This window comes from Sinocyclocheilus rhinocerous, unplaced genomic scaffold (genome assembly GCF_001515625.1).
Source record: "Sinocyclocheilus rhinocerous isolate Xijiao unplaced genomic scaffold, SAMN03320098_v1.1 scaffold144, whole genome shotgun sequence".
Classification (NCBI taxonomy): Eukaryota; Metazoa; Chordata; class Actinopteri; order Cypriniformes; family Cyprinidae; genus Sinocyclocheilus; species Sinocyclocheilus rhinocerous.
Window position 1 is genome coordinate 812,470 of NW_015645650.1, and position 11,315 is coordinate 823,784.

An 11,315-nucleotide genomic window follows, 5' to 3' on the forward strand; every position below is an offset into this window, starting at 1 on the left:
ACTGGATGCACCAAACGAATGCCTCGTTTTGGGTTTGAATGTTTTTGTCTCGTCGCTCCTGCCGGGACACGGCATCACTGTATGGTAAGGGGCGTAACATTTCCATCACACGCTTGAGGTATTCGGCCAATCACAACGCACTGGATAGCTGGCCAATCAGAGCACACCTCGCTTTTCAGACCGATGAGCTTTGTAAAAATCTACGCGTTTCAAAAAGGCGGGGCATAGAGGAGAAACAATAATGTACAGTATGTGGAAAATAATGTATTTTTTTAACCTTAAACCGCATAAACACATTTCATTACACCAAAAACACAAAATCATGTTCTTTTTTAGCACCGTCATATGACCCCTTTAATATGTACAAGCTTTCGTTTTTTAAGCATTTGATTAGAATGATTAAAATTACAATTTTCGGATGAACTAATTAAGGTCATGCATGATGTGTTTGCTTAAATATGTTGAATTAATACATAATAATTTATTGTTTTATATTTTTACAAATATTGCAGGACAGAATCTGTAATAATGAAAACCTTGGAGAATGTTCAGTTGAGCTTGACTAAATTCCAGATAGATAATTTGGCAGAAGATCTCAATTTTAGTAACAACAACTAATCTTTTAAAATCTCATTATTAATGGCACTTCTTGTGAAGGATATCCCCCTTTTCTTTGTCGTCTTCATTAATGACTGGCTTAAATGAAAAGCATATGATGTTTCCCTTTTTCAACTTTTTTTGTCCCATTTCACTGTGTGCTCCCATAATGAAAACTTAAGAAAAAAAGGAACATCTGTGGAGCAGCACTAATTATTGGGAAATATGGGAGAGAACATTCTTGGAATGGATGGGCTTCAGATCCTCTTCCAAGCACTTGTGCCCGCAGTGGTGTTGCTCGTTTCATCTTCCTGCACTCTGCTGTTGTGTTGTTCCTGCGGGGCCTTGCCAAGTGCGTCTGATATCTATTAAAGAACTGTCATGTAAAGAACAGCAGAATATGGCTGCACGGCTCCTAAGGGTCCAAGTCAGATCGCTGGTGAGATACTGGCGGGAGTGTTTGATTTGGAAGCAAGTTTGGAAGAAAGTTAAAGCTGGATGCACTGTTATTTTTCCTAAGGCATTGTTTGATCTTAGTTGTGAAATATGCACACGGCACTTGTTCCTAGTCATGTAGAACAACAAATTAGACATATCTAAAGCACAACTTCATTATTGTGGGAGATCAACCGTAATGATCTCTAATTAGCCACAGACACAAAAACCACATGAAAAAGAATCTTCATCTGCGTCATGGATGCACTAATGCAGCCAGAGCTAAGATACAAAAGAGAAACACGAGTTAATGAAGAACAGGCTTCACAGTTGACCCTTATTTGCAAGGTCAGGTATTAATCCATTTGCTAGTTTTGGAAGTCACTGAAGTCTCGATAATGGGCGCCAGAGATCCAAAGTAGCAAAAATCAACCATAAATATTCATAAAATGTTTCGGAAATGACATCAAGCACAATAAGCTCTAAACAGAGTAACACTACAATGGATTTGTGGCATGTGTTTAGTCTAACACTATGAATTCCTCACACATTTCCTCACAAATAACAATTTGTGCATAATTAAAAAGCTTAGTATGCTGACAACAAAAACGACCTTTTAGAGTGACCTCTGACTTAGAGCAAACCAAAGAGAAGAAGGTTGTGACAATATATCAGCAGCACAAAGTAGGATTTACGTACACGTCTGTTGTCTTTGGTAGTCCATGACAAATCGACAGCATCGACAAAAACAGACGGAAGGAAAGTCCACACTGAGGTGTCTGAAACCTGTCCCTTCCCAAAGCAGGTTTATTTTCTCAGCACAGTTTCTTCAGTGTGGGTGGCCAGTGGGAATATCTTTCCTGCTACTCCATCATCAGCTACCTTCACATGACAACCAGTGGCATGACCCTGTTTATTAGTCCTGCTTATAATTAGTCTTTATTGGATTAGATACCAGAGAGAGCAAGGTTATTTTCACATGCTTGTTATCTGGTTTTATTGATCCCATAAAAAAGCAAACTTGTGGAGCTTTTTGAAACACGCTCTTGAAATAACTTCCTTTTTCCCTCCCTCTCTTAGAACCCAAATAAATTCCTGCATGCTCAGCAGCTGAGCCTTTTTATATGTTCATGGGTAATTAACGCACCTTTCTCGAGCATTCTGGGAAATGATGACGCTCTATCGGAAAAGCACATCATCACTGAGTGTTTCCACATACACTCAGAGACACTTTCACTGTGAAAATGAACACCCAGTGAATGAGTGATTCATGTACTTATAAAAAACAGTTTTCGGCTCTTTGACGGGTTTTTGTTGAAAATGACAACATGCTAAATTGTAACATCTTTGTGAAATCAACTGACTTTTTACACTCTCTATTTCCATTACAAGTACACTGACAGGTATTAATACTCAGCAAAATAAGATATTAATACCATCATAATGAGAAAATACATGGCGACATAAGCACACAGGAAACAATAGTTCGCTTAAAAATGTAATTTTGCTGAAATTTCCTCACCCTCAGGGCATCCAAGATATAGATGCATTTGTATATTCATCAGAACCTCACCAATGGATCCTCTGCAGTGAATGGGTGCCGTCAGAACGAGTCCAAACAGCTGATAAAAACATCACAATAATCCACAAGTAATCTACACAACTGCAATCCATCAATTAATGTCTTGTGAACAGAAATACATTTGCATTAGTAATTTAAAAAATCCACCATTAAGATGTTTTAACTTCCATTATATTGCTTTCACTGTGAAAAAGTCTCATCTGAATCAGGAGAGAAATATGCACCCATCAAACACATTTACAAGCGAAAACAGTCCATACCAGTTCTGAACAAACATGTCAGTGAATTTTGATGTGAGAGAAAAACAGGGGATGGTCTTTTTCACTAGAAGAAGCATTATTATGAACAGAGGACTCATATTTTACATTTTTAAAGTAATGGTTTAATGCCTTAGTGATAGACTCATCTACTCATACTCATTTACATCTTGGATGGCCGGTGGGTGAGTACATTTTCAGTAAATTTTCACTTTTGGGTGAACTATTCCTTCAAGTTAAAACAAACATGGTGTCAATAATTACACATTGTAAATTAAAATGCCAAATCATTAGAGAATTTCAAGACGTGTTGTTGTTCTGCAAAATCTCACTTCCAGTAATCCTGGACCAGATTTGATTAAATAAATAAATTATTACGGAAATCTAGCAGTCTGGATTGTAACAAAGTGAATCAGAGAACAATGACGCACAGCATTCTCTCATGACTACTGAAGTTGTAATCTTTCTCCCACAAATCCCATTTGTTCATAACCCAACCAGAATGAGTTTAATAGCTTATAGCTAAAGATTTTTTTCCCCACCATGCTAGCTGCAACTACACTGCCAGCTTGTGTGCTTATGTCATAGGAATCATCAATGCATAAATGGACTGGATAATATGCTTGGTGATCAGTGTTTACAAATGCACTTGTGGCAAAACTCTACATCGAGTGGTTACAGAGCGGTTAACACACGGACCCAGTGGTCAGCAAGGTTTGCCGAGACGCACTGTGAAACCACAGCTGAGGTTTCTACTGCTCTTAAACTCAAATGAACTCTTAAAAAACATGATTAAATTCGGAAGTGCTTTCACTATGATTCAGCTAGTCATGGTTTATTTAAACATCTAATGTGCTTCTATTTCTGTTAAATGTTCAGACTATTGTTTTTTCAACATGAAAAATGTGCTAATAATGACAAATGCAAATGACTTGGCTGATTGAGAAGTGAAGTATTACTGTAAGATTATATGTTCATGAGCTGCAGGGGAGCTGTACTTTATAAATCATGGATAAAAAATGATCCATCATTTTTATATACAATAAAAATGATACAATAATATTTGTAAGGACTGTATTTCTAAATGAGACATCAGTCCCAAGGACAGCTTAAAATAGTGTAATCTACATTTGAATGAAGAAATCGCTGATGTTTTGGTGCAAAACGGCTCCATTTAGCACTTATTACATCGATGTGTCGTTTTGGCAGGCTTTGTGAAATGTTATTATGACTACATCCCTCAGAGTAACCCCTAATCTGTTTGCTGACTCTAGTTCTGTGTGAAAAATGACCCTGATTATCGCAGATACAAGATAATTTTCCCGCTTTATTATTACACATGTAAGGAATTTTAAATAAATGGAAATGTGGCACCAAAAAGTATTTGGACACTTAAGAATTTGTAGACGGAAGCAATTGTTATACAGTATATATATATATATATATATATATATATATATATATAAAACCCTAAGATACAATATACTGTATTATTATAACTATATAACTATAATATAATATTAATTATTAAATATATAACCATGAATCAGAGGGCAAAAAATTATTAGCAGGGCCAAGAACACGTTTGTTTTTGCAAAAGTAACATTTCTGCTCAACTTTGACCCGGTTCCATCTTATCTGAAAACTTTTAATGCTCAGCTGCAAGTCAGTATGTTTGCATTTCATATGCATTGAGTTCAGCCCTGTCAGTCCAGATGAGTTAAATGCTTTGTTTATGTGGCTTTGACATTGTGTTGCCTTTTTTTCTTCTTTATAAAAGTATATTTTGCTGGCAGCCCTTGTAAATCTGGAACACATCGAAGTGTTATTTATGCTCAAGCTGCTATCTTGATAAAGCATGCCTGGAGACTGTGTTTTCTGTGCACAAACCCAAAAGAGATATAAAAACAGCCAGTGAATGACAGGGAAAGAACATAGGCTACAATCAGACTAGGCCTGTTGTGGACATTTTGATCTTCATGATGACGGGATGAAAAGAAGAGTCACAATAGATCCGATTTTTCTCTTAGCCAAAGTGGTTTCTAAGCTTGAACGATTGGCGGACACAATGTATCAGAGTAGCTGGTTGTTGCTCAACCAGTGTCATGCATACTGAGATATTTGCTATCCTTTGCTTAGCTTAACTGACAGGGGAAGCAGAATGTGTACAATATGCCAGGAATAAGAAACATTATCCTTTCAAGATATTTGTTTGTTTGGCTCCCTCAAGAGGGCAGTTTTTGTACAAACAAAGCCATGCGTTTAACGCTGATGTGAGACAAACACAAGTTACGTTAAGATTGCGTCTGCTAAAAGATAGCCTACTTTAGCAGAACATTCCTTTAAAAAAACGTTCATTTAAATTAATATCGTCAAGTCATTGTATAGTTTGCACACTGTTTATAAAAAAAATAGTAGGCTCTAAAATCTATTATTAAAAATAATGTCCAAATTTCCGACTGGCTGTAAAGACAATAGAAAACGACACAGTATGAAACACAGCAGTAAAGACATGCTGTCTCATTTCTGGTGAAAAATAGATGACGTTTCTCTCTCCAAGTTGACCTTACACTTCTGCGCGTGCCCCTTCCTCCCTATCAGTTTCTGAATGAGCGTCTCTGCCGAAATCCCTCCCACTTCGTGTAAGCGCTAAATTATCTGGGTTTTTTGCGAAACCTGTGGTACTTTAAAAAGGCAAGCCTCTCACGAAGAGAAGAAAACCGGTCCGAGTTTGTCCGCGGAACGTCTCGTTCTCTATTTGAGTATGCAGGTGTCTCTAGCGCTCGTGCAGTGCGGCGCGCGGCTGTTGCTGCTGCTGCTGCTACAGGGATGTTTCACAGCTGTGCACGGATGGAGAGCTTTAAAAAATGATGCTACAGAAATTATACCAGAATACACAGAGAACACGAATAGACCTGAGGAGCAGATACAAATTTCTAATAACAACACAATGAACCGAGCTAAGAACGGAGGAAGGAGGTCATCAGCCAACTCACGTACTTATGGTAAGTAAAAGGAAAAAGATTAATAGCACTGAGCTCTATCAAAGCACCAACACATAAAATATAACAGAACATGACTATTTTTTTTCTTGTAAGATTATTTGTGGGCTATTTTCCCTTAAAATTGGGCCGTATCTATCAACATCATCACATTAAATGAATCTACCAATAGATTATTTAAAAAAAAATTAATAACCCTCCAGGTAGCCTAATTGCATTAGTTTACTTAGTTATTTTGAATTTTATTTCAGCTATTTTAAGCAACGACTTAAGTAAAAGTTATATTAGTGATTTGATATTTTATGTAAATAAGTACAGCTTGTTTAAAGTAAAATACATTTTAATACTCTCAAGGAAAATGCGTATTTTAGTAAGTTTTTGCATGTTTGCTAACAAGATTTGGGTACTGTGTGTTTTAAATGTGTGTAAAAATCAAGAGGTATGATAAGGAATTTGTCTAGATAGATCTGTTACCTAAAATGGACATTAGCGACTGAAAAGTTCATGGGGTTTATCTATCTATCTATAATGAAATTTGCTCTAATAATTTGTTTATAACAGATTATTTTGCCGACCACTGACTTTGAGAATTCCCCCTGTATTTTATAGTGTAAGGTATATTGTCACAAAGCAAGGCCAGACACAACAGGTAAGTGCAAAACAGGATGGTTTATTGAATGGGTACGTGGATGACTGGAATAGGTGAGTGAAAGGCAGGTGAAAGTCAACACAGTGAAAGGTTCCAGGGTGCTTATCTGAGTTCTGACGGAGAGGATACTGGATATTCCTGTATTGGCTCTACATAGATGTGGCTGCTTTTAAATAAAAGCTTTATAGTAGTTCAGAAACAATGCTTGCCGTTCCACATTTTTACCAGCACAAGTGATGGTTGTTAACTTCGATAACCCTTTTTTTGTTCCTATATCCCCAATTTTACATAATTAGACAAGGTCTGCCTTTTCATAACCATCTAATTGCAACAGTATGGTTTCAGGGTAGTTGAAAATGTGTGAAGTTATTCTAAGGGGTCATTTCTTCAGGGTATTGCCTTGATAGAGAATGACTCCCACCTGTGGAAAGTAAAACTACTGTGAATTCAAACCTAGGTCTAACAATATACACTGTGTGTGTGTGTTTGTGTATGTTAATGTCAGAATTAAGAAAAAATCTCTAAGAGCTTGTTTCCAGAACACAAATCAAGACTTTGGAAAAAAGCAAGTGTGTTTGAGAAATTGGAACGTCTAAATTTATTGCTAAATAAATACACAGATTACTTCCAAAAATAACAACAAGCGAACCTCCACGAACAGAGTAATAAAATTATGACAATAACAATAAATAATAAAAATAATGAAGGATTGAGCAATTCGCAAAGTCAACAAGATAATTTCAAATATCTAATTATGTCAGTGGACACCCCTAAAATGATGTTGTGTTTCAGCATAAGGAAACGGTTATCAAACCAAGCACGTACGTTATACTCGCTCGTTAGGGGGTGAAGAAAGATATCACACTTTGCTCTCGAAGGGGTGACGTGTGGTGTAGTTTCTCTGGTGGTCAGTGTGGGGTCATGTTGAGATATGTTCATCTTCCTCTGGCTCTCGTCCTGCTCCTCATAAAACATCAGATCAGGTTTTCTGAGAATCAGGGGAGGCAGAACCTGAACTCATCACACACATAAATCCTTTGTTCTTCTCCATGAGGGGAGCTGAAGAAGGAAACAGATCTTTCCAATCTCACTTTCATCTCTTTAACTGACACAATAAAAGTGAAAAATTTCTGAAAACATTAATGAGAAGTTTAAGTGAGCTTATGTTAAATTCAATCTTACTGCAAAAGTTCTGATTGCAGTTCACATGCAATCAGTACTTTCTGTACAGAACAATCTGGTATGATGTTTAGTGTCTGTGGATTTCTAATTGATTGGGATTCTCATCAATTCCACCCCCAATCAAGAAAGAGCATATCTATTACTTCGCTAGCCAAATCCAAACCAGATGAATAAAAAACATATTTTACCGATTTTAAAAGATTTTATCATGCATTTCCTTGCTGGCTGGACACACAACAACTTTTTCTGGGAAACTCGACAAAACACACAACAAAGTCAACTTTAGGAAATTTACTTAATACCTGTGTATATAACAAAACATGGGGGAAAAAAAATCAGTTTTGCGTATTGTAGCTGTGAATAATCCAAAACCCATGAAGTCATACAGGCTATAATAAATACCAGTTCTGGTAGCTGTGTTTTATTTAAGATGCATCCCTAAACATTTAACAGATTTGTTTGGGTTCTCCTCTCTTTCCCAGGAGCCTCTGAACTAAGCTGCCGGGAGCTGCGTTCTACCCGCTACGTTACCGATGGATCTTGCCGCAGCGTCAAACCTGTGAAAGAACTGGTGTGTTCTGGTCAATGCCTTCCAGCTCACTTGATGCCAAACTCAATTCTAAGGGGAAAATGGTGGAGAAGCAGCTCATCCGATTACCGCTGCATTCCCGCTCACTCCCGCACCCAGCGGATACAGCTCCAGTGTCCTAACGGACCAAACCGGACATACAAAATCCGAGTAGTCACGTCTTGCAAGTGCAAACGCTACAATCGCCATCACAACCAATCGGACGTCAAGGAGTTGTCCTCCAAGAAGCCACGACGCAATAAGAAGCACCGTAGCAAAGTGCCGTCGGTCAACAGCAATTCGTACTGACGGGAAAACATGAACTGATACAGAAACTCTCTCTTGCACACATACAGATACACCTATATACATATGCACACATATTTCAGAAACTGCAATCCTCAACTACAAGGGAAGGAATAAACGCATTAGCTTGTAACAAACGTATTGGCATGCCAACAAGTTTCCAATGTATTTCAGATGTCTCACTGTTTGTATGTGCTCTTGAGCCGAAATAGTCCCAGTTTGATCACAGAATGCCAGCGGACTAATGGACGCTTGAGTAAAAAGACGTATGCTGTTATGTGAGATTAGTTCAGGGAATGATGATATTTTTGAGGAAGGAGGAATAACTCCATATATTCTTGCCCAAGCAGTTCATTTCGAGTTTGAAGTTCATTGAAAGGGTAAGCACGCTGAGAGCTCAACCAATCCACCAAGCGCTCATGTGAATGTTTGTGTACCAGATTTGTCCTCCTCTTCTGGGACTTGGAGCTGCGTATGATTTGACCGTCCAGCCGTGTCGGGCCCAAAAGACACGCCGCTGCTGACAGATCGCTGAGGCCCAGAATTCTTAACCTTGGTCAATTTGACCAGCCCACGAGTCCTCTTGACGGGCTGGGGACCCGAGCCAATCACCATGTGAGTTTCTGCAACTTCACATTTCCACAAGAAACTGATCGGAACTGGCAGTTACGGAGAGTTCGAAAAGTTGTGTCAGCCCTCCACGGTCCAAGTCCCCGGAGGTCAAGAACCGCAAACGATATTCCTGTGACTTGTCCTAATTACCAAATAGTTCCATTCTTGTGTTTAGGATTTGAGTCATAAAAAGCCATTTCCTCTAGACATGGTCAGTTCCTGTTTGTTAGAACACCCGAAAAAGAGGCCCACATGTGTGCAAGAATCTGCAGGAATTCCTCCCAGGCAAAGAACCTTTCTGCACCCTCCTTCAATGGAAACCATTTGGAGATATTCAGCTATCTGCAATCGCTAGCAGGTTTATCTACATCCATTACTGAAGTCTTCAGCAAAGATGTCATCCTTCCTGTCTCCTGACCGGAAACGAAGAGACAAATAAGTGAACCAAACTTTGAAATTGTGGTCTGGATGTTGATTTTACACAGGATAAAGAGATAAAAGAATGCCAATTGTTCAACATTTTCTGCTCGTGACTTCCCCGCCTTTTTTTTTTTATTTCCCAGATCAGTGCTGATAATATTTGCTTATTTTTCAATTGTGTATTTGAAATAGCAACTGGAAGGGATTTTTATAATGTAAGCAGACTTGCCATGAATAGCAACTTGTACATACTGTACCTGTGTGGTCTCATTGAGTGGCATCCTCTTCCAAAGAATGGATCCCCACTCTCTGTACGACCAAAAGACTGTTACAAAGAATGAATTGCGTATTTATTTTTTTCAATTTCATCATTTAAATTATTTATGCAATCTTTTGTAGAAAATAATAGCCATTATTGTACTATATGTAATATTAGTGAATTTCATAACGAAAAAGAGTACATGAATAAAGTTAAGCAATGTATATATGTGAAAAGAAGTGTGTTTGTTATCATTCTTGTCAGACTGCTTTGACAGATCCTTTCTCCTCTTGGGCCGTGCCCGCACGCTAAATCCGTCCCTCAATGAGCCCTCTGTAAACAATATTCCACAATTAGGAAGTAGAGGCTTTGTAGCACTTTGGAATGTCTAAGACACCTTTACAAAAGGCGAGAAAAGAAAAGAATCTCCTCGTCAGACAGGAACAGTACAGTCACAACAGAAACAGCTCTTTTTATCCGGTATAGTGAACTCAACCCACAGGCCTCCATTCATATGTTTGTTTAAGCCTGCAGAGTCTGAGCCATAGATTGACAAGGAAATGTGTACAGGCGGACTTGTTTTAGTCCTTCTAATCTTGTCTGTTGCACACTTGAGTGCTTCCTCATGATGAAATTCTCTATATTAGTCTAACTGGGTCCAGGCTGCTCAGTACACAAACTACATGGAGTCATTATGCTGTAAAACAAACAAATTTCCTTTTTATGTATGTTCCAAGTGTTTATATACTCTTATATTGTGACTAAAAGATGAAACATTCTTAAACTAAATGATTCTCAGTTCTTGTTCTACTATAAAACATCTGTTGAGAACATATTTCACTGCAGTTCTAATATAATTGTCCCAAATTCATGGCCACTTGACATGCCATGCTTTTGCTCAAAAGTAGCTGGCAGGCAGAAGCATTTCCAAGTAATTCAAGAACAAGTGCTTGAATGTGTCACTTGAGTAGTTCCTAAATAAATTGATGCTGACAAAGCATCTGACCTGAGTTATGGCCCCTGTTTGCAGTCGTTGCTCGGCAGGGACCTGGCACGGACCTCCACAGCCACAGGGAAAGCAGGAGTGTGTGAGAGAGGTCAGCTGGGACTCACTCCTCAGTGTGTGTTTAACACTTTTGTGCCTGCTCCACAGTATCTCAGATGCCACAACGCTGCTTAGACACTTAACTCCTCCAGAGACCTTGTCGGTCAGATCAGACAAGTATGCGCTTCTGAATGTCATAAAAGTTGTTTAAAATGGATTCTTAAATGCTACTTTTGTCCTTTTATTTTATTTATTTTGTTTATTACATTAGTTGATATCTTACATTAAACAAATCAATTTATTACTTAATTATTTTTTTAAATCTATAAAAAAATATATAAACTTTAACTGGTCAACGTTTTTAAAATCTGATTTTGGGACTACAAAAAAAAAAAAAAAAA

At 38.0% G+C, this 11,315-nt stretch overlaps 1 protein-coding gene across 1 annotated transcript; it reads left to right on the plus strand.

Moving 5' to 3' along the window:
• The first annotated feature begins 5,564 nt into the window (after window positions 1-5,564).
• sost (sclerostin) lies at window positions 5,565-10,093 on the plus strand. The gene is made up of 2 exons (XM_016510752.1): window positions 5,565-5,876; window positions 8,187-10,093. The coding sequence occupies exons 1-2, from the start codon at window positions 5,636-5,638 to the stop codon at window positions 8,579-8,581; spliced, it is 636 nt and encodes a 211-aa protein (XP_016366238.1). The 5' UTR covers window positions 5,565-5,635; the 3' UTR covers window positions 8,582-10,093.
• Window positions 10,094-11,315: the final 1,222 nt, after the last annotated feature.

What these genes read in the sequence shown, in the direction of transcription:
- sost (XM_016510752.1), top strand. Translation starts at nt 5,636, where the DNA reads ATGCAGGTGTCTCTAGCGCTCGTGCAGTGCGGCGCGCGGCTGTTGCTG. An exon ending in AGCCAACTCACGTACTTATG is followed by an intron (nt 5,877 to 8,186) that starts GTAAGTAAAAGG and finishes TCTCTTTCCCAG; the next exon opens with GAGCCTCTGAACTAAGCTGC.